Source organism: Sander vitreus, chromosome 21, assembly GCF_031162955.1.
Source record: "Sander vitreus isolate 19-12246 chromosome 21, sanVit1, whole genome shotgun sequence".
In the NCBI taxonomy this organism is placed as follows: domain Eukaryota; kingdom Metazoa; phylum Chordata; class Actinopteri; order Perciformes; family Percidae; genus Sander; species Sander vitreus.
In genome coordinates, this window is record NC_135875.1 from 18,111,160 (window position 1) to 18,135,934 (window position 24,775).

A 24,775-nucleotide genomic window follows, 5' to 3' on the forward strand; every position below is an offset into this window, starting at 1 on the left:
TAAAAGAAACAATGACTATGGTTTAAGTGCTGACTCTTATTGTAGCTTTAAGGAAGTTTATTGGATATACAGTTTCCCATTTTATACATAATCCCCCAATGTTAGGACAATGCAGGTTACGGACCAAAACAGAGAAGGCACCCAATCAATTGTTCTGTGTGTGTGTGTGTGTGTGTGTGTGTGTGTGTGTGTGTGTGTGTGTGTGTGTGTGTTTGTGTGTGTGTGTGTGTGTGTTCTTGCTTAACTATATTCGTGGGGTCCAAAAACTGGGAATACAGTATACTTGTGGGGTCCGGACAGCTTTGTGGGGTCCAAAATGCTGGACCCCACAAGTTCAAAGGGCTGTTTGAGGGTTAAGACTTGGTTTTAGGATTAGGGTTAGAATTAGGTTATGGTTAGGGTAAGGGTAAGGGTTAAGGTTAGGCATTTAGTTGTGATGGTTAAGGTTAAGGTAAGGGGCTAGGGAATGCATTATGTCAATGACGGGTCCCCACAAAGACAGTGAAACGCACTGTGTGTGTGTGTGTGTGTGTGTGTGTGTGTGTGTGTGTGTGTGTGTGTGTGTGTGTGAGAGTGTGAGTGAATTTGTATGGTCGCACTTGTATGTTTTGTTTTGTCTTTGTATATTGTCATGTTATGTTATGTTGATGCTTATACTGTATTCTTAATTATGTTAATGCCTTGTTCTGATGTTTTTGCTATTTTTAATGTTAAGCACTTTGGGTTTACATGTAATGAAAGGTGCTATACAAATTAAAATGCCACTGCCATTGCCATGGGAGACAGGCTGAAGGCTGGACACCACTAAAACAATCATAAAGTGAAGATGATCACCAGGGTTTACTGAGTGGCATTTTATCTACAAGTTACAAATGATTTAGATTTCTGTTTACTTTAACAAAACTATAAGTACTATTTGAAACCAGTAATATTAGCTCCATTTAAGCCCATTTAAAATTTCAGCATTTGTGTTTGAGTAAAATCTCGTGGGCCGCTTCTCTCTTCTCTATAGCAGCACTGCTCCCTACTTCACCTGAAGAAGGAGTTCCAAACACTCCAAAATGTTCCAAGAGAACTCCAAAGAAACACTGACTGGATTGAAAGAACAGGGAAACTCAGCACGGCAGGCCTGCTGATCACGAAGAACACAACACACATACACACACACCTGAATACAGAAAATACACACTCCGTGGTGCAGAGACTCACTTCTGAGGTATAAAAACATGCACACCCACACCTTTTCAGCGAGAATAGTAGTGTTTTTCACACACACATCCCCCTGCACACAGAGCTCCTTTCTCACACATACACAGTACAACTGTTCTTTTATGTTGTGCAGCTTCAGCTTTCACAGATAAATTCATGTTTTGCATGCACACGTACACACACACACACACACACACACACACACACACACACACACCAATCTGGTACTTATCAAATCTTTGAGCTATAAAGCCCTCCACCTGCTCCCTCATTCCATTTCAGTCTGGCCTAAGGCCGTGAGTTCTGTTTTTTGTTGGCAAAGTTCTCCAAAACGTCTGTTGCTATAGCAGCTCATTTTAGTAATCTGAGGAAATTATTACATTTGATTAGTTTTACAGCATGAAGGTTTTCATACTATCCACTAGTTTGTGGTGTATGAAAGACTCCCCTCAACTGAGTCTATACTTTGTTGAAAGTTGCAAAGCTGTTGAATGCATGGATGTTTAATTCATTTTCAAAAAGTTGATCTTTAGATGGTTACTACGGCATCGCCTTAGGGAGAATTTCCCCCCAATTTGAGTATACGTTTGTGAGTGGACCAGACATCTGTGTAGAAATGTGGGATTTTTTTGTACAGGCAGTAAAAATAAGAAAGCAGAAAGAAAATACCAGCCAAAGCTGTTCGCCTAACTTTCTGCACAAACACTAACAAGGCACTGTATCCATGTCACATTCTCGTTAGGGGCTGAGCTGAGCCCCCCCTAAAGGTCTGATCCTAGAATCGCCCCTGGTCTACATGTTGACTGTATTGGGGATTTTAGCATCAAACTGGGAGACAAATGTATCAACAGGAAAGCTGGTCTCCACAGTGCAACCTGACTTGAACATCATCACTGTGCATTGTATATTTGTACTAAAGTACTAAAAACTGTTAACATAGAAACTGTGTGGGTTAGGAAGAGACCTCAAGAGGCTGATGAAAATAAATTCACTCAAAATAAAAAGACACAAAAAAACATAATGGCAAACGGAGGTACAGGTAATTTGGGTACAAAAATAAAGATTCAGCCGGGGGGGGAAAGAAAACAAATATTTGTGTATTATAAGAAGAAAATACTGAGGAAATGCAACTGAAATTAAACGAAGACAACAGAGGGGAAGATGCTGGTGTCTGACAACCTCTATTATTTATGCCTGTTATTCAGAATGACTGAATTGAAATGTAATAAATCTAATTTGGACTGACGATTTCAGCTCCTAGTGATCATAAAAACAATGCAATCAAGAAAAACTATTATTTTTGCACATTACGTTTTGTAAGTAAACTCTTATTTTGTCTTGTGTTCTGAATGACGCACACTTTCGCCCCTTCCGAAGGCTAAACTTATCAGCCAACATTTGAATATATTTTTTAATATAATTTATTTTAAAGGGGAATTCAAAAACTTTTAGGTGTTTTCACTGTTGATAAGTTTAACTGCTTTTTAAGTAAAAAAAAAACTATGCAACATCTTTCTAAAGGTCAATGAGTATTCATGTTAAATAATCGTGATTATTGAATTGCCACTGTAACATAGATATTAAACCCCGAAAATAATTTTTCACTGAACTCTTCTGGTTAAAAGTTATAAGTCTGCTGCACCTCTAACCACACGCACAACAGTGACATCACGGTGTACTAACTACATCCTAAGAACACCTCCACATGACTGCAGCAAGGTCAGGAAATGAAATGTGTGGTGTTAAGTTACTCTGATAAACCTGTTAGACTTTAACAGGAAGTGGAAGGCAAGGCTTCAGTGTGTGTTGGTCTTGTCAGCTGCATGCGGTGCTCCTGCTTTAAAATGTTGTCAGTGAGCAACAAAGCCAGGGCTGCTTTCTGTGAGTGATGGCCGACTTCCTGGAGATGGAGAAAACCAATAATTCACACAAACCTGCAGTGCAATGGGCTTTCAGAGAGCTTTCCGAGACACAGTGACACAGACTGCCTAGGCTTTTGATAGACACTGGCTCCTCCACAGTCCTGCAGACCCACACACACACACACACACACACACCTTCACACCCACACACTTGCAGCCCCTGCACATCAGCGTTCAGTCCAGTTTCTAGCCGTGAAAGCACAGCGTCTTTGAAGGTGGGGATGTCAGGCCACATTTTTTGGCTGCGACATCGTCAAATCCAAGCAGCCAGAGAATCGGGGTCAGAACCAAATTATCTCCCAAAGGTTGGAGGGGAACAGAGGAGAACAGGATTAAAAAGGAGGGAGAGAGGCGAGGGGTGAGGAGGAGAGAGGGAGGGCTGTTCTCCTAGTAAGTACACAGGTAAGTGAGCCATGGGATCTGGAGCACTGACTGTCCTCTGGAGATGAAGAGTGAGGTTGTGTGCGTGCGTGTGTGTGTCAGCAAGAGGAGGAGTCTGGCAGTTAAGGGGGGGGCTGAGCTATCATTTTCTTGGTTGCAGTTGAGCCGGCTAGCCAAATTTTCCTCTGTCTTCCAAACAGGTGTAATTTAGAGTCATCTTTATATGACTTTTTAAATTGATAAGTTTAGACCCCCGCCCCATCTTTCCACTCAGGATGCTGTGTCAGTGCTTCATTATCAAATTCATTCCGCTTGCTTATTGAAAGAATACCCAAATCAACAAAAACTCCATTCCACGTTTTCACTGCTACATGGCACCCAGGCAGATTTTCACATATCACATTCACACATACACACGAGCGTGCAGCGGCCGCTAACGTAGCCGTCATTCATTGATTGAGTTGAGGGCTGTAACCATAACTATAACGATGTGAGTATCCACGCCGCTGAACGATAACGTTCTGTAAACGGTGGCGTCAAGCACGCACTGCACGCTCTAGCTGATAATAATACCTAAATTATTAATACATCAGATGTTGCGACATAAGATTACAGGAATGCCTGTAGGGATATCCTACATGTTTGGAAATTTGCGTACATTTTATGAAGCAAAAAAATATAAGGTTAATGTTCCTGGGGCCGTGCCACCAACACTGCTGCCTTTGTGGTGCACAGAGCTCCATGGAGCCGGGGATAGGAGCAGGCGGGCCGGTGTCAGATCTGTGCAGAGCGATACCGAGCATATCATATGACACGGACGAGAAAATCGTATTGCATCTTTTGATCACAACTTCTTCTTATATTTACAAAGTTTATATTAGTATGACTTTATTGTTAAAATAATTTGTAATAATAAGACATAGTTTGGACAACACACCGTTGGTTTATGAAAGCTGAAGATCTAATGTTTTCAAAACAGTATAGCATTCATATCTTCTATAAATAGACGATTATGAAAAAGAGATTTTTCTCAACTGAATTCTGAGGTTCCTGGTCTTTTAGCACAATACAATGTATGTAGCAATCAAGTGCACAATTAAGACCCCTTTTATAAGACTCATTTTAAACGAGTACGCTGGAAACATTAATAAATCAGCTTCTGATCGAATCGGAAAAGATGTTTTTCAACCAACTCCCGCAGCTAACATTAGCCAGCTAGCTACAGCTATTTAAATCTGCTAATAACATCAACCGTTGATTACTAGAAGTGATAAATCTGCTTGTGTCTACCTCTGTCTGAAATCAAGGGCCAATTGTTTCAAATAATATTTTTTTGCATATTTTGTCCATAATTATCAGCAGGAGGTGAAACATTGCTCTTCATGTACCACCACTCTACTGATGAGGTTGAGTCCCAGAGAAAAGCACAAATAGTCAGTCTAACAGCTCACCTTGTTCCCTATGGCTTTCTTGGGTGGGAAGTTGAAGGTGTCCACCTGTGGAAACTGGGTCCTGAGGTGGTTGTGGAGCTCCCTGAACTCAGTGTAACGCCTGTACACATTCCACTCGTTGTCCAGGATACGGATGTAGACCTGAGGACAGGTAAGACACATCATCATCATCACAATCATCACCATCACAATCATCATCATCATCACAATCATCATCATCATCACAATCATCATCACCACAATCATCATCACAATCATCATCATCATCACAATTATCTTCATCACAATCATCATCATCATCGCATTCATCAGCAGCAGAGGTGGAAAGTAACTACTTACAATTACTCATGTTATTGTAATTGAGTAGTTTTTTTGTACTTTCACTTTTTAATAGTTTTTAAAATCTGTAATTTTACTTTTACTTAAGTATGTTTTGTTTGAAGTATTGTACTTTGATACATTCAAAATCAAATCCGTTACGGAGTAAAAGAAAAAAGAATTAAAAAAGGTCTCTAACATTGTTTCCGCCATTGCTTTGGCAAAGTATCTGTCAATAAACTAAAATTCAATTAAATAAGTATAAGTATAAATGAGATATTAAATAAGTATAAATATAAAAAAGCATATAATGTAGAGTCAAACTGAAACGAACTATGAGTTTTCAAATATTCTAAAAGATAAAGAACAAAGAAAAACAATAGCACACTGTTATTATTATGTGTCTAATAGCCTTTTATCTTTTTTTTGCAGTTGACATATTTGTCACTAAGCTCTTACCGGGCCTTACAATAAATGAATGAGATGGGTGAAAGAATGACTTCCTCTCAGCCTTGTAAATGTGTACTTTCACTTACACACTGCAACACATAACAGAGAAAAAGGTCTGTTTATAGGCGTGACGGTGGTGCCACCATTTCCATGCACCATTAGCTGCTTTATTCAGACTCGCGAAAGATAGAGGGAGCAGAGAGAGGAGGAGAGCTGAGCCTATTACCAGAAAGAGAGAAAGAAAAAGAGCAAGAGATGCGTTCCATTTTCACAGTAGAAAACAGGAAATACACAGAGACAAAAGAGAAGCAGAAAGGCTTTTCAGAATTCAATTTTATAAATGCCCAACACCAAAAAATACAGACTTAACTGAGGTACATGAAAGCAGAAATTGATTTAAAAATCGACCAAATGTACCTATACAAAGCCCCCCCCCTACCAGGCAAATCAAAAAAGTGAAATAAACAAAGCCAAGAACATCTGTGCCATAATGTTGAAATGCATGTTTTCTTCCTCCTGCTCTGTCACCATCAGCAAGAAGTTACACACATAAAGTCAAGAAACAAGAATGGATTTGATGCCTCCTTTAACAGGTCTTTCTCTAGCAAAATGATTTTCAACACCAAACTGAGCAGAAACATTCAACTATACATTGATAGTCATCTTTAACATAACTTTTCATTTCTTAAACGTTAACTTACAATCTGTAGGCTTACAGTCAGAATAAGTTGACCAAGCGAGCAGGCATGCAGTTTTTTAGCACTCACACACACATTCCCGCATGCAGTTGGTCAGCACTCACACACACATTCCCACAGCGCTGCCCAGTTCAACCTCTGTATAGTCGACTGTTGAGCTGCTCCACGGAGGTGAGAAAGTACGCAGGGTTTGAACTTCTCTCTCAAGCTACACTATGAAAGCCTTTAAACAAGTATCACATCTGTACAAAACTTTGACCCATTTACAGTCCCTCCAGAAAAACGTGATTATGCGATTGCATAATTCAATGCATAATCAGCCAAAGTCTCCATATTTATGCGGGGGCCACATTTTTTCAAATACGCCGCACTTTCGCCGCATAAATTGCCGATTTCCACGCAAAATATGCGGGGCTTGCATGATTTCATAATCCCCGCATTTTCGTTGCAAAAAAGTCACATATATCTTAGCAGAAAGTTGAAAAATGTTGCGTTTACTTCACACAAGAGCCGCCATTTTCCCCTGTTGCCATGGGAACATTATGAAGTGACGTAATTATGCGACGTGAACATCATCGAAAAGCTGCAAACCCCGCGATGAAGCCATGATGCAAGTTCCAGCAATTTCATCGCATAAAATTGCATAAATATCCCGCATATTCCATCGCATTTTTTAAGAAAACGTGCCGCATAATCAAGGATTTTTGTGATAGAACAGCTGGAACAGTCTGGTAAGTTCAGACTCAGATCACTTTACTGTAATGCAGCCTTTAAAACCAGGAAAAGTCAACACTTGCCATATTACGATATTACGCTATCCAAAATCTAAGACGTTATCTAGTCCCTTATCATGATATCTATATAATATTGATATATTGCCCAGCCCTAAGAGGATCCTTAGGTCCTTCCAGAGAAGTCCTTAGGATTCTTCCTCTCTGGACCATGAATGTCTATATAAAATTTCATAGCAATCCATCACACAGATGTCGTGATATTTCAGTCCTCCTACCACCTACCGACAGACCAACACTAGCCCGACCGGAGGGATTTTTGCAGTTCCTAGAACATAAAATTCCTAGAACCCTTTTTTTCTTGTGTTTCGACTGGACCAATTTGGGGATTTTTAAGTTCCTCTGGCCACAGTTCCTGTAACTCTTTCAGCTCCTACTTCAGGGCAGGGTCTTTTCTCTTTTCCCTTTTCAGCATATGAACCTAGGTCAATGAGGGTCGGGTTTCCGGTACAGACAGATCAACAATGGGACAATTTTAACATTTTCGCCATGTTATTCATCATTAAATTCACTTCTTACAACGTTTTAGGCGAGAAACCAACTGCTTAGATTTGGAATATATGCAGTCTTGCGAAAATTTGATGCCAAATTGACAATTTGCTTCAATGTTTTTCGGAGTTGAGAAGCTCCATGAAGTGAGGCGACAGCCAGCAGGCGCCTGTCGGGGCCGCTAGCTCGTCGCTCGGCCAGTCATGCTCAGAGACCCCGAGGTACGCTGGAGGTCTCTCAGACCGCTCTCGTAAATAAGAGGCTTTTATTTCGCTGTTGACGGTTCATTTGTTTAAATATTACAACACATGTCCATCATAAGATTAACGGGAACCTGTGGTTAACTGTCTTTTCGGAGTTAAACTCCACAAGCGTGTCCTGTGGGCTTGACAAAACTCGCAGGCCAGCCGTCACTCACACACACACACACACACACACACACACACACACACAGTGCAGCAGGTAGAGGCGGGGGAGAGAGAGATACACGTTTCTCTTTGGGAGACTTGTTTAAATTACGACAAATATGCTATATACATTAGATTTAGTATTTAGTTCATACTTTTTTTTGGTGTATTTGGTATATTTGTTTTCTGATTTTAACGCTATAAAGACCGTTGCCGTGCTTGCATCACTCCCTTACCCCTCCTATAGTCCCTATGGCCACTTGGCCAGTGCGAATGCAAATGGAAAAAACGTTTTTGGGGGAGAGTAGTTAGTAGATCTGTTTAGAAGTGGACTTTTCCTATAACTACATTCCTGTAACTACTTGGTCGGAAAACGGCTATAGTCATCCATAGATCCACGCCGCTAGCGTGGCTAATAAAAGAAGTAACTATTCTACATATCATCATTATTATGAAATGCATGAGGCAGTTGGGTCTGTGACATTATATGGCTCTAAGGCACCCTTCTTAAAAGACATTCAATGTCATGTAATGCCCTTTTCAGAGGTGCACACAACAAACTGCCAGAGCTTCAGTACAAGAACTGTTACCACATTTTGTGTTTATGTCAACCTCAAACACATTATGACGGACATTTTTGGACAGCCATTAAGAGGAGACTGACAGCTGAGGCTTTGTTATTAGCTGTCCTAAACGTCTCGCTGACAGACGCGTCTAGACACCGTTAATGTTATAAAAAGATATGTGAAAATGACACTTCACAGTATAGATGGATAGAATGATCTAAAAGCATGTACCATCATTTAAATGGACATCTGGGTATGTGGGAGGTGAGAAAGAAGGTTGCTTCTTTGTGTCTTTATCAATTAGCGCTTACTTTTTCGACAGTCTAATCACAGAATAGTAGAATGTAGAAGGGTAATACGATTTTTATAAAGTGGTATGAATACATATATCCTGAATGAAAACTACTACAACCAAAAGTACAAACTTATATTCAAATCAAACATTACATATAACATTTTTTTGTAATATGTGTATTTCCTTTTAAAAACTCTGTAAAGTGTCTTTGAGTGTTGCAAAAAGCACTATATGAATAAAATTTATTTATTTATTTACATTTATTTTATTAAGGTCCTGAAGTTTATGTTACAGCAAACTTATCGAGGAGTCCGAGGTTGTTAGTGGCTCAGTTATATACAGGAATCCTTCCCCCTGCCATTGAAGTAGGTAGGTTTAGAAACATCCAAGAAGATAAAGGGTTGTGCGAATTATGTGAATTAGGAGAAGTTGAGAATGAATCCCATTTTCTTTTGTATTGTCTGTATTGTATTATGATGTGTAAAGAACATCCATCTTAAATGTCTGTTCAAAATCCAGAAATGTTTTGGTACCGAACGATAAAATGGAGTGGTGGTTTAAATTGAATGTGTATAGGTTGGTGACTTTTGTCCCTTAAGCGTTGGCAAAAAACGACAAGAAGGTTTATTTGTTTAATTTAATATGTAATTTATTATTTTTGTTGTAAATAATGGGGTCTTGTAAGCCTGTTTGGGGATTTCTTTTTTATGCATGACAGAATAATAAAAGATTATCCATAATGAAAAAAAAAAATATTATATATATATATATATATATATATATATATATATATATATATATATATATTCATTCACTACTCTGTGATGTAAAGCAGAATTATTTGGCCCCAGTATCAGACTTTTGAAAAAACCTGATCTACAGTAACTTGTATGAAGAGCAGCAACTGCACCGAAAGGTACACGCAAATCTGGTAAATGACAGTAGTGGTTGACGAGATGGGAGCAGACAAGGCCTCTAATGGACTGGAGACTTGTCATCTCAGCACTTTGGGTCCGACCCGCAGAAGCACATCTAAGTCACCTTCATAATGTCATACAGAAGTGTGCAAAATAAAAAAAGTGGAGCGCTGAATTTCCACACATCTAAAAGTATTGCATACTTGCCTTAATCGCTCCATCTCTGTAAAAACATGCCACGTCAATGTCATAGTGAAGGCAACGCTGTGTAATTACTGCAGGATAAGTAAGTAAGTAGAGGGCTAGACATTTTCATGATGTACTGTATTCCCATGCTGAAAACAAGGTTTGTGCTTTTAAATATTCCATATGGTCGGCTGAAAAAACCCTGCTGAACATAAAGCCCTGACAAGCATGACAAATAACTAGCTACGTGTACGTAAAGAGGTATGCATGTATGTATGGTAGCTTTGCAAACAAATTCATGCAAAGACCAGAGGGCAGTGGGTGCAAATGTCCTTATGTATTGTACGAAATGTTCCATAGCCACATATAGTGTCTTGGGTCTGAAAACACATTAGGAGCTGCATTAGCAAAGACGTGACGATGGAATTAGTCCCATAGTGTCTGCAGTTCCTCAGACATCAAATGGCTCCACACATATGGCGGTATTAGCACAGCGAGCTTAATCCACTTCACACCGTCTCATTGGCATACTTATTTAGGGCAACACACATGCACGCGCACGCACATGCACACACACACACACACACATACACAGAGCTCTCTTTCCTCCTGACTAATCGCAAATAGTCTTTCATTATCTCCGACAAAAATCTTGGCGACATCAACACTGCGGCATCTGGGAATATTTGAGCACCGCGCTTTGATATCTCCAATAAAAAAAGCCGTCTTCAAACAGGGATAGGGCCTCTAATCAGGGTTCACTGGAAGAAGGGTTGATGGGTTTTGGCTGTCGTTGAAAGTTCGACTTAATGGACACAGTCCTATTGTCGCCATTGAAATGGCTTATGAGAAAAAAGCATAATAATACGTTTGATGAAAATATAACCTCAATATCAGAAGGAAAATCCACCTTTTGGTTCCTGAAGTATCAGCAATTTATGATGCAAAGAGAGGTTTTTTGCTTTAGTAGGGAAGTGCTGTAATTTACTTCTTTGGTACACCGACTTTTGCCACAAAATTGGCTCACCTACTTCAGGGAAAAACTCCCTGCATTCAGCTTCAGGTTGTATTGTAGCAAAATGAAAGGTCAAGAAAAAGTGCTGCTCCTTAGTCGTACTGTAACACTACATGCCTTACACAGTCACCGCAGTGCACTTTTGTCTATTGAGACTAATGTAGGAGCAGAAAGCTGTCTCTGCCTCTTGCAGATGGATTTCTCACTCTATAGTACAGAACATCATTGCATAAAACGGAGTCTAGAAAGAAGTGCTCACTGTGTTGAGTCTGGGGAGACGTCTACACTGTTTGTTTACTGTTGACATTTCTGGATGACATTCCCGGTGTGCATCAAACTTTTTTCTTGCCTTCACTGGAGAGATGTTATCTCCACCGTTATCTGAAGGAAACAGATAACGCCCAAAATGGGCCCTGAAATACAGGATACCTACATCACAAGATTTAGCTGTTAAAATGTATACACTGTAATATATGCTTTACAACAACATGGGCCTCATGCAAGAACGTTTTTTTGCATTCTCATCCTTATCCTTACAATCAGCGTTCATTCTCGGGACAAATTGCTCAATGTGCTCGTGCAGTAATGGGAACGTGACACCAGGTTAGACCTGGTTGAAATCAATAATTCAGCTGCCAATGACGTGTCGTCAGAGCAGCGTCGTACTGTGACAGAAGTAAAGAAGGAATTTGTTTGACATGAAGTTAGATGTTAAAAGCATCTCACTAAAGCAAAGTGGTTGGTCCATAACTTCAGTTAGGGGCGGTAAGAGGGATGCGACAGTCACGGAGATGGACGAGAAAATATTATAAAGAAGGTGATGATCCCTCTGGACAGCAACCTGCGTAAAGACCCGGAGGCAGCTGTCTGAGTGAGAGAATTATCTCAACAACTACTGAACTGCAGCCTTTAAATTGCCATGCGTAAGAACGCCAATAGAAATTGCATTGTTTGTTTTGTTTTATTTTTAGGTTATGTCTGTATCACTAAACTTCAAGTTTAATCATATTAAGTGATTCTTATTTTGAAGTCGAACAAGAACATGACTCTTACAACACGTCTCAATTCTCATGAATTTCATTCGTAACCTCAAAGAAAAGTCTTGAGTACAAGAAAATTGACGAATCTTAAATTACTTGTATGTGCCACTTAGGAACAAACCGGTTCCTACGAGGCTCTTAAATGAGGCCCAATCACTCTATCAAACTCCAAACGGTTATGCTGGCGGTTATCACTATTACATTAACTACGCCTGGATAGTGACACTATGATAAAAGCTATGCTCTGTGTTTTCCCAGTCTGCTTAAAAAGGCTAGCATGTGCTTTAACTTATTCATTAAGATCCCCCATTAGCAGACACCTCAGCACGGGAAGCTGGCCTGAGGTCTACATAAACGCATCCACAAAAAAGCACCATTCAAAGTTTCTAATTGCATGCATGAAGAAGTTCCAGCACCAGGTACTGTAGAAAGCCACAACAAGCTGAGGCGAACATTCAAACTGCACACATGAAGGAAACCTACATCTCTGTGGCCTTCAGCAGGGTAACGGACACAGTACGACAGCTTCCTGAGGAAAAGAGTACTTGCGCGCCGTGAAAAAAACGACAGAAATAAAGATCTGACACGGGGAAGTCTGAACGGATAATTGCAGCTTTTTCTTTGCTTGACATTTAACTGGATCTTTAGCCTGAGGGTATTCCAACAAGCAGGTGGAACTGGGAGTAGTCAGGAGCCACAGCTGAGAATTGCAGAAAGTGCAGCTGATAATGATGTCTCTCTCTCCCTGCTATACCTCTTCTGAGAAGAAGACCCTGGTCTGCTGTCCCCCCATCTGACAGGAGTACTGTAGGAGTTCCCACGCTGTAGTAAAAAAAAATATATAAAAAAAAAACGGAATGCAAACCCATTTCCAGCACCACAGGAGACCCACGCAGAGAGACCTCTTGCTCATTTGGATGTGTGCTTCATTAGCATGAAGTAACGACAACTACCACCTACCACAGATTCAAAAGCACAACGAGACAAAATCCATCCATTGTTTCATGATGTCCCGGTTGACTTTAAAGACAATGTCACGCTGGTTAAAGGTGTTAATCAGACCGGAAGGAAGCGACAAAGAAAGAAACAACAGAAAGACTACAACAAATTGCAGAAAGAAATTAATGGGTTTTCTTTTCCTTTTCTCTTTTTTACTAGAGAAACTACTAGTAAATTAAGTAAAGTAATTACTGGGGCCCCCCCCCCCCCAAAAAAATAAAAAATTCATTCTCACCCGGTAGAATGTCCGGGTTCGAATCCGACCTGCGGCCCTTTGCTGCATGTCTTCCCCTCTCTTTCTCTCCCCCCGTTCCTGTAGACTGTCACTATCGAATAAAGAGATAAGCCCCCAATAATAATTAAAAAATAAATAAATAAATACAAATAAAAAAAAACTTTGGCTTTGGAGCGCCAGAAAGACATTAGAGGTATCAGGATGTCTTTAAAGGTGTGTGTGTGTGTTGTTAGTAACAAAGAGGAAAGGAGTGAGCAAAAGAAGAGAATGAGTCAAACCAAAGCAAAGACAGCAGAGCCTCATGTCATCCCCCTCCCTCTTCACAGATCATTCAGACCAAAACATTTGCCCAATTAGGCAGAAAATAGAATCCATTTAGAGTTTTAGAGAGAGAAAAAGAAAGATAGATAGATAGATAGATACAGAGAGAGAGAGATGACATATCAAAGGACCAGTGCAAAGGAAAGACATGAATGGGCCTGCAACCCCTCATCCAGGCAAGCAATGTACTTTTTAGCCATGCTAGCAGCGCGGCTTTAAGGTTGACAGTGTTAGTCTCTCAGTCCACCACTTTGGTCCAGACTGAAATATCTCAACAACTACTGGACGGATTACCATGACCTTTTTAAACAGCCATTCATTTTCCCCAGAGGATGAATTCTACAGACTTTGGTGACTTTTCCTCTAGGGCCACCATGAGGTTGAACTTTGTGGTGTTGATTCATGTCCCAGAGATGTGATGAACTGTAATACGTTTGGTAATGGCCTTGACATCTTGCGCCATCGTCAGGTCAAAATTGCAAGTTGTCTGTTTCTGTTAGAAAAAAATTAAACAACTCTTCTTTTTCTCTGTTAATATTAAACTGTTCGCATGATGGAAGCCATAATACTGCTGACATTCTCACGAGAAAACTCCTGGGAGCCACTTCCTGACCTTGTGGGAGACAACAACATCATTTTGTATTATGACTTCAGTTTTGCTTAGAAAAAGCTGCTGTTGAAGGATAACTTTCTGTACTTTGAAATGAGTGCTGTAAACTGGCTCCTTGCTTGCGCAAGTAAAAATGAACTTTGAGAAGAACTTGTGTTTCTGTCTATTCTTTGATAAATAATTATCCTAACAGTTTCTAACCGAATACCTGCTAAACGAATTTCCCACACCCATAGCTGGGCTTAGAAGTTTGTGCTAGTTAGAAAGCTAACCCCTCTAAACTAACATGGAAACCATGGTAAACATTAGACCTGCTAAACTTAACACTTTCATACTTTCACTATACAGTCCACTATAAAATACCCACAATGCACAGCTAATTTGAGTGTACATACGATGTACCCTACATTTAACATCCGTATACCACAATGCAGCGCAGCCGTTTTTACCCAGAGGAAAAGAAGAAGCAGAAGCAACCACGAAAACTGAGTATATATACAACCTTTTACTATCCTCCTGCGTAGAGCTGTAATCAGGCCTTAAAAGTTCGGCCCGACACGGCCCGAGCCCGACAGAATTCGGCCCGAGCCCGACAAGTACATTTTGATTGATAGCTTTTTAAAAGGCCGAACCCGTTTACAGCCCGACATTATTCAAATGTGCGCACGCACACAGCTCTTTTGCCATTTATACATTTTTTAACATCATGTATTCATGACTAACGTAGGCTATAGGCCACTTGGAAGTTGGAACAAAGAAATAAAATAAGTCCTCTGTGACATTGTAACATCTCAGCACTCTAAATAGGCTTAAAGTTTTCCACACCTCAGACTTTGCTTTCTTTGCCGGTGCAACCAAAAACGTAATCGCCAGATGCCAGCCTCCGTTTCACCTCCTCAGAATCCATTTTCGCACTAATCGAAACGCATCACCTGACCTCTCATTTACCGCGCAAACCGGAGCGCAAGCCTGAGGCCGTTCCGAGCTCGTGTAAAATGATAGAAATTAAGAACCTGTTGGGTCCCGTCGGGTTCGGGCAAAGATCTTCAGCTCTACTCCTGCGTGCTCGGTTTGTTTCAGGGACTTATTAGAAGTATTTTTGATTGGGTTTGTTTACATGATGCTGGGCGCGCCCGCCTCCTTCACACCCATAACCGGCGCATCTACTGACGCAAGTCACGCAACGATGTGTTGTCAGTGTAGTGTCCGAAATCTCGTTTGGTCATTCCCTATATAGTTCCCTATTTAATAAGCACTATATAGGGAGTAGCGAGTGAGTGAATGAGGGAACTGTTTCAAACACAGCTAATGTATTTGAATACTAATGCAATCTCATTTCCTGTCATATCTCTCATAAACATATTAAATCAACACATCATCATCATCATCAGAAATGAGAACTCCTCAAGTCACTAGGGGTTTTCAAAAAAGAAGAAATAATTGAGTAAAAAAAAGCATTTACAGAAAAAGAGAAACCCTACAATGAGGCAAACACAGAGAGAAATCCAGAAAAAAAGAAATAGAGAAAAAAACAACAGACATGTAGAGACAATGCCAAAGACAGAGAGAGGGTGATTACTACCTTGACTGCAGTAAAAGTGTTTATTTTAGACCTCTGCTGCTCCTGACATCCTATAGGATGAATCACTGCGAGGAGAAGAGCCAGGGGATGCAGAAGCAGGAGGAGGAGGAATAGGAAGGTGGAAGATTGCTGTAGTGAGAGTGGAGAGGAGGAAGAGGAACTACAGACATTCAAGACAAGGGGCAGCTACAGTTAAAGAAGAACGAGAAAAATAGGTGCAAGGGCGGGGGGGAAAAAAAGGAAAAGTAAAGAGGAGAAGGCGTGTGGATGGAAAATAAACTAAGCGTTCTTCTGATGAGTGTGCTGGCTTTTAAATAATTTGCTTCTGATTAAATGGGAATATTAATGAAGAAATTAAACAAATCCAGTATCATTGTGGTGTCATGACCAAAATAATCCAAACTCCATTGTTCTGTTGCTAAGTGAAAGCTGCTACACCAAAATACTAGTGTATCCTTTTGATTAACTTGATTCATATAGCGTTTTTCCATTACATGGTACCTGCTCGACTCACCTCTAATTGCCTTTTGGGTTTTCCAAAGTCCCTGGTACCTGCCAACAGGTACTTTTCTTAGTATCACCTACGTCGAGGTTCCAAGCGAGCTGAGGCGATACCAAAAGGTGAAGTGAAAACCTGCGGACTACTGATTGGTCGTGACAGAATAGTCACTAATCACTGCGTCATCATTGCTTAGCGACAGACGGGGGTGTCCTGAACAAACCCGCCATTTTTAAATATTTAAGCCAACTGTGTTTTTTTGCTGCCTCCAGCTTCTTTTGAAACAAAATTTGTCTTCTGGCTGTGGCAACAACCACATGCCGAGAATCAAAAACAACACACCTTCCACGTTCTGTGTGTGTGTCGCGTTAGGTCATGGCAGTTTCCTGCGGCGTCGCTATGACGACCAGCCATGCTCGCCTCACGCATGAGGCAGTACTAAATCTGCAATGGGAAATGGAGGACGGGGCACCGCGGCCGAGTCGAGCCGAGTAGAGTAGAGCTGGTACTATCGGTGGGTGAGCGCCAATAGATTCAGGGGTGTTGGCAGGAATATAAAACTCTGTATAGAGCAAGCTCCACTTTCCAACACCGTATGCCTTCGGTCATGCACGTATAACTACACCCCGTCTACCGATAAGGGATGAGATATTTATTTTGGCAGATAAAACAAAGGTATTCACCTTTAGTGTGTCCTACACCCTCTGTCTCTGCTCCAGGGAGGTTGCCGGAGCTTTATGAGGAAGAGGTGAGCTATTAAATGCAGAGGCAAATAGACAACCTTCTCTCAAATCTGCCTCAGCAATGACCTTACCCTTGAGTTATTCTCCCACCATAAGAAAATGTACCAGGAAGAAGAAGTCGTGGCAAATAAGGAGTAACTCCTATGTGCTTTTAACGGACTACAGAATAGAAGGAACTATATTTTAGTTCTTTTTTTTAACACGCCATCTCCTGTATATTGGAATATGTGGCTCTCACATCAATAGATCACTTTTGTGTTGCTTCCATTAGTCTGTAAAATATGAAAAAGGAGCAGCTGGTATTTCCTAACTGATTTTTCCACACATTTTATGACTACTCAAGCTCTTCCTACATCCCTGTAAAAAAATAAATGGGAAAGGGGCTTATTGTTATTATAATATTCTGTTTTATAGTTTTCTCTTTGAATTGAAGAAAATGTCACATCACACTCTACAAATCTCGGCAAACAATGCCACGCCTGCTACCAATCCCTGAGTGCATATTGCTGCTTTTGAAAGAGAGAGTTTTTTTTAAAAAGAATAGCGCTGGTTAGCAGACTGCAGCCTAATAAGAATGCTTTATCAGTTGTGTTATTCAAAAATGCATACGGGAGACAAAATCATGCAAACACTTCATGGAAAAAGGATGTCAACTCAGGTAATCCCAGTTCTAAACACAGACCACAAACAGAGATCATATTGGAATGAATACATGCCAGAGATGAAGAAAGAGAGACCGCAGAGCCAGGAGATGTTACATTTTAGCTAGTTTCGCATTGCCAGACCTTCCTCCACAGCGCTGCGGAGGAGGGTCTGGCTAGTCCACACAGCATTCTGGGATGGGAAAAAAACGTGCTCTGGTTTATTGGCATTTCTTTAAACCAATCACAATCGTCTTGGGCGGTGCTATGCACCGGGCAGAGCCACGGTGCCGCTACAAAATAGCCTCGGGAAGGAACTTGTTTTGGTAGAACGTGTACGTTCAAAAGTTGTTTTAGTCGTGCAACAGAAAACTCAGATTGGACAGATAGTCTAGCTAGCTGTCTGGATTTACCCTGCAGAGATCTGAGGAGCAGTTAACCACAGTCCTCATGAATCCAGGAGTTTAAATTACAACACAAAGAAAGCGGAACATACATCCGGCCGAAAAGAGTGACATCCGGCGGAATTTCCGGCGGAACGGAGAAATCCCAGAAGTGGTACTTCGTGAATATAGACTACATTTAGCAAACTCAAACTTTTCAAGCATCAGCGACGTAACTTTCAGAATGAACGCTTTTGTTCCCTGAAATAGCCTTGTCCCAACCAGCTAGCTATTAGCAAATTACGCGTATGCTCTATTCTACTCAACTATTCATCTATGTCATGGCAGTTGTATTGCTCAGGAGCCGAGGAAGTGCAGTGCTGAGTGTGAAGTTGTTTGTATGAGCGGTTCTTTAGAAACCTGCAAGCAGCAATACCAAAGGACCATACAATCAGCCCGTTCTGAACAGGCACGTTTTGAACGGTCACTGCACTCGTCCAAAGAAAGAAGTGAAGACCTATTGAGTAAAGTCTGTTAAAAAGTCAGCATGTTACCACTCCTGAGAATGCTGGACAAAGAATCCCTCCCTATATGGTTTTGTAGACATTGGAAGAAAAAAAAACAACAGCTCTTTCTTTTTTCTCTCTTCCTCATATAGAACAGCCATCAATACACCAGACACTGTAAGCTTTTTATCACTTGAGGGCTCAGCACAAGTTCTTTAAGACCAGCGGGTGGTAACCAGATATGAGCACTCAACTTCTAAGTTGGAGGCTACCTTGGAAAAGACGCCGCAGCAGGAGGAAAACAGGACAAACCACATCTCTTATCTCTGTCTTTTATCACAATTGCTGCCGTTATTCCGTTCTCTTCATCTCCCACTCCCTTTTGCTGTCAACTCCCTCCCTCCCTCCCTCCCACTCCTCCTCTTTGTGTGTTACCCCTCCAACACTTGACTAACAACTCTGTCTCTACTCAAAAAGCTCTAGGAAAGTCTTTCTCTCTGCCCTCTGTCAAAATTGGCTTTGAGCATAGTAACGAAGCCAGTGAGCAAATGATTGAGGGTAAGGGTGGGGAGTGGAGGATAGTAGAGCAAAGTAGGCCTCAATGAGAGTGAAAGAAAGAAGAGGGGAGGGGAACACGGATTGGTGGGGGAAATGAAGCATGAGAAGGAGATGCAGACAATTAGAGACACAAACAAAATGGGCCTACTGACAGCCCAATATCTAATCAGATGTCTGGAGGCTAAAGCAGAGATCATCACAGTCCCTTCCTGACTCCCTCAAAGGGACATCACCGTCACCAGCCGAATCCTGATTCCGCCACCCTGGAGGGCCGAGCCAAGTCCCCACTCCAGCTCTCATATCCCATTTCCACCCGCTAACAACGCACCTTTGAAGTTTTTATTGGAGGGCAGCTCGCTGATAAAGTGACACAGCAGGACTTCACCGTCAAAGACACCTTCATTAGACCGTGCAGCTCAGTTTGTCTTTGCCATGTTAAGCAGGGTTCAAATCCAGATGATGTGCAGACAAAAAGATTCGGCATGATGAAACAAATCGGCAGCAACCTATCATCAGAGTGATGTCATGGTTTTGGTTTTCAGCTGGGGTTTTTCCTGTGTTATTTTGTCAATTAATTCCATGTGTGTTACTGTTTCCCTGTTATTTGTTCATGGTTATGTTTTACCCGTGTTCGGTCTATGGTTTTGTTTTCCTAGTTCCATCCTTGTGTGTGTTTTTATGCTTCAGTTTCCTGTTTTACTTTGTAGTGTCTGTTTCTCCTGTGTCATGTCTTGTTTTACTTCCTGCCTTGTATTTCCTCGCCTTCGTGATTGTCTGCCCTGCACTGATGTGTCTCACCTGTTCCTCAGCCCGCATGTCACCTGTCCCTCGTTACCTTGTGTATTTAGTCTGTGTCTGGTGTTGGTTTGTCGTCATTCTTTTTCCTGCCAGCAGAATTGTGTGTTCCTGGTGTTTCCCCATGCATCCTGGAATTTCCCCCCGAGTTTTTGTCTTCCGGGTTTTTCCCTGTGCTTCAGGATTCTGGATCTACTTACGTGGTCTGTAAGTCTCCTTGTGTTGTGATTAAATTCCTTTATACCAACTACTGCCATCTCCTCGCCTTTCTCCATTTGGGTCCAAGACTGAACCAAGTTGTTACACCTCAACTCAATATACAGGTTTGGGGCATGATGCAGCAAACATCAAAAAATTTCAAAAATGTATTAAACAATAATTCAGCAGCCCCTCTGCAATGACTTTGAGGACCCCCTAGGGGTTCGCGGACCCCCTGTTGAAGATCACAGAGCCAGTGTTAATTGAAGGTTTATTGTATTATATAGCATTATATTGTATAGGCTCTTATTGTCCCCCTTGAGCCAAACGTTTTGAGCCCTGCCATTGCCAACAAAAGCCCATAAACATCTATGTCTAACAAGACACTGAACCACAACCTCCGCATTGTGAATCGCTCTGGAGTGGACTGACTTAAGTGCCTAAAATGGAAATGTAATGTAAATTACGCTAAAGTTGATGTGGTGCCCGTGCTGCAGTTAAAAGCAGCCTCTGTGTCTTCCCGAGAGTGTTTAATCTATGACTGATGGATGTAAGACCAAGACAACGATTGTAATTATCATCATCATTGTAAAACATTCATCATTACCATCATCAACATAATAGTTTTCTCCCTCTGTCACCAACCAGCCATTATCATAACCATAATCACTCACATGCGCATCCACACACACACCCAGATTCCTGTAAGTGCATGATAACACACACACAGAAAAAATGCACATCATCAGCATTACCCACATAAAAAAAAACAGAACATCTATCTGTCTTTGAATGCAACGCCGGCACACAGCTAACCGCACACACTCAAAGTTCACATTAATACATATGGATGTATTATCTCATCTGCATAGCTAAAGTAGCCCATCGCCATGCGTTCTGAGCAGAGATGTTCACAAGTAATTTTTTGCAAGTCCAAGTCAAGTCTCAAGTCTTTGAGCTCGAGTCCAAGTCAAGTCTCAAGTCTTTGAGGGGCAAGTTCAAGTCAAGTCTCAAGTATTTTGCCACAAGTCCAAGTCTCAAGTCTCTGGCCATCTGATCTGTCCCCAACACTGTATTGTTAAATCTTATGAATTCAAAACATGTCCTGTAGCTACCATCCATACAGTACAGTATCAAAATCAGTTGTAGGATAACTTTATGGGGTCTACTTAACACATCCCTCTAGCCCTCGGACCTGGTGAAATATTAACCTAAGTCTGTCACATCATATGGATACAACTATAAAGATACAATTTGCATGTTCCCAGCATTAGCACAACACTTTGTGGTGGTTAGCTTGTTACCAGTGATTATATATGCTAAATGTAACGTCTCTTTCACTCAAAAAAATGTCTAATGTCGAAGTGGAAATCAAGCGAAAAGTGGCAGCGCCACACCATTTACAGAACAACATGCATCTCAGTGTCAGTCCAAATTACGCACAATAAGCAGTTTGAACTCACTGATGTAATGCCATTTATTTTCTAAGTGTTAGTACGCTCCAGCGCGAGGGAGACCCGACTCAGAGGGGGAGAGGTTAGTGAGGCCAGCGTCTCCACGGCAGGTGACAGTGCGCACGGATCCGCTGCGCCACGCATGGATGAAATAATGAAACAGTAAATAGGACTACAGCGACAGAATTATGTGCAGAATTAAGACAGTCAAGACGGCCCAGTGTTTGGTGGACCGGGTACACCTTGTTCACTTAATAGCCTACAAATCATCCACGGGATCAATTACGCATCACATGAGTTTGCCCACCCGGCACAGCGTTTGTTCCTGGGGAGATGGATCCGTGCGTCCCGCCTCCTGTGCGCCATGGATGTCTTAGCCTCAGCAACCACTAACTATAAGCATGAGCCTGTTCTCAGCATTAACACAACACTTTGCGATGGTTAGCTTGTTACCTGTGACGATATATGCTAAATGTAACGTCTCTTTTCACATTAGTGTGTGAGTGACTGACCTATTTAGGTGCGTTTTGAGATGCCTGATGAAGTCCGACGTTGTTGATCCGGCATCATTTATCTTGGTGCCACATACTTTGCATGTAGCTGTTAGCTTACTGCCACTGTTTACCAAGTTACTGAAAGCAAAACTAATGAGAAAAGGCACAACTCCAGGAGGATTTGGTGTCGCCATCGGCAATGCATTTTTTGATATGTGAGTGCGCGCACATAGGTGCATGCGTTACGTTGCACATTATGGCAAAGGGCAGGGGACATGCAGCTCGTCATACGTTTCCCCGTATATGCGGCAATAAAAGAAAATAGAAATACATGAATACATTTTGATTTAAAAAGCAATAATTGCATGAAAACAGGTTGTTGACGAGTCTCGGAGCTCGAGTCCGAGTCAAGTCTGAAGTCTTTTGAGTCGAGTCGCAAGTCAAGTCTGAAGTCTTTTGGGTCGAATCCGAGTCAAGTCTGAAGTCAGCTGTTTGTGCGACTTAAGCGTGACTCGAGTCTGAGTCTCAGACTCGAGTCACTCGAGTCTGAGTCTCAGACTCGAGTCCCCATCTCTGGTTCTGAGCGATTCCGACTGAGCAGGTCTGGAACGAAGATAACCGCCTTGGCAGCCACAAGTCTCCCAGGCTAACCAGGCCATACCCAAAAATTTCCCACATTGCATTTCTCTATGGGTTTGCAGGCAGCAGTGCACACATCTGAGAGTGTCAAAGAGGACGTCTCAATTATTCATTGAGTGGCTGATTTATGTGGTTTCATATGGTGCATATTAAAGATGGTTTATGCAACTGCTTATTATTAATTGGGACCCTCTATGATTCTCTTTCTTTCAGAGTATGCAAACTACTATGGTTAAAGGTACAGTACTTTAAAAAATGCAGCGGACACATGCACATTTTTACCTACAGTATCTTTTAAATCTAGTTCAGTTCTATAGGAATAAAACGGAAATGTAAAGGACAGATAGAGGGTGCACCTGTTTCGAATATTATCACTCCATTCAATGTGTGTTATCATTGGTTATAAGTCTCATACGGTAGATATGGGTTAGAAGGGGCCTGCTACACCTACTAGTAGGTTCAGAAGGCCATTATCATCTATTCTATTGGTAGAGGTCGCCATTAGCTTGGTCAGGACCCTTGGCGTCACCTTTTTTTAGGAGGAGTCCCGTTGTGAATTCAAACAAAACTAATGCTACTTAAGTTAGGTTTAGGAAAAGATCCTAGTTTGGGTTATAATACTTATGTTTGTGGCGGTATTTAAGAACGTTTCCAGTGAGCCCCTGACTTAGTTTGGAAACATATAGGCTCAGCTTTTTTTGCTGATCAAAGAGAATTGCTCATTTAGAATGTATCCACTTATCTCTATCAAATGTATATGTAAAACAGTCAGTGAGTTGTGGATCAGAGGTGCTAGTTCTCAACACTGGCATGCTGCGTTTTCTAATGTACATTCACACTGCATTCCATTTGTGCTTGGTAGTACAAGTACATGCAGATTTGAACAAAATAGGTCTTTGCACTCATTTTCTCCTCCGTGGATGAAATACATCCGAGAAGTGTTCATCTTTGTCTCATCTGGGAAGTGGTGTGAAGACACATTGTGATTCATTATTATCACACTGCCCTGGAACTCATCATAAGGAGCAACACCAAATGATTGGGAGAAGATCGACCAAAGAGTGGTAAAGAGAGCCCAAAGACGAAAGATAGGGAAGGAAAAAAAAGTAAAGGACTGATTGATTACAAGAGACACACACAATAAAGGAAAGGAGAGTAAAGTAGGAGGATAAAGGAAAGGAGAGTAAAGTAGGAGGAGAGAGGTGGAGAGATGGATGATGATGAGGGGCTAAATCCATGAAAGAGGCAGTAAACCCAATGAGTTTGTTGGACCAAAACTCTTTTATTTAAATTTAGCTCCATTGCCAGCTGAGTCCTTAAAAAAGAAAAAGATGAAGGTGACTTATCTTTCCACTTTAATGCTGCCCTAACATCACTGGCATGTTAGCAGTGTGTGTGTTTGGAGCAGTGAAGCAGTCACTTTTCAGAACGGAAATGTAAAGGACAGATAGAGGGTGCACCTGTTTCGAATATTATCACTCCATTCAATGTGTGTTATCATGTAAGGGATAATCACCTCAAGGCAGGGCAATAAACAGTTTGATATGCCCGGCTTGTGGACGGCTTACTCGCGGTAACCTTCCACAAGCCGGGCATATCAAACTGTTTATTGCCCTGCCTTGAGGTGATTATCCCGTTTATTCTACTTCTTGCTTGCCAACATAATAAAACAATTCAAATACTTTAATAATTATGCTTTTTTCTTATTCGTATTGCATGCTTATTAAATGTATACTCTGTTTGAGTTCATCTCCCTCAAAAAGTAGTCCCCTTTAGAACTACGGTGAATAACGTTAGCTCAGCTGTAGCTAATTAGTTTCTATAGCAACCACACGTCCGCGTCAGTATGTACACTGTCAGTCTATCCTTCTGGTGGCTCTTCCACTCGGTGAAAACCTTGATAGCAAAGGCAGTTGCCTTTTTTCGTGTTTGATTCAAGGGCCCCGTCTTCAATTGTACGCAGCTCCTCATCTGTCAGATCTC

At 41.3% G+C, this 24,775-nt stretch overlaps 1 protein-coding gene across 2 annotated transcripts in view; it reads right to left on the reverse strand.

Annotated features, from left to right (window-relative positions):
• snx29 (sorting nexin 29) overlaps positions 1–24,775 on the reverse strand; it is a 183,218-nt gene that overhangs the window by 34,547 nt on the left and 123,896 nt on the right. Inside the window, exon 19 of one of the 2 annotated variants that reach the window (XM_078280045.1) lies at positions 4,964–5,104. In XM_078280045.1, coding sequence (XP_078136171.1) covers positions 4,964–5,104 — 141 coding nt within the window. Of the gene's footprint in view, positions 1–4,963; positions 5,105–13,369; positions 13,461–24,775 lie in introns of those variants that run through there. The other variant, XM_078280046.1, reaches the window with a different exon arrangement.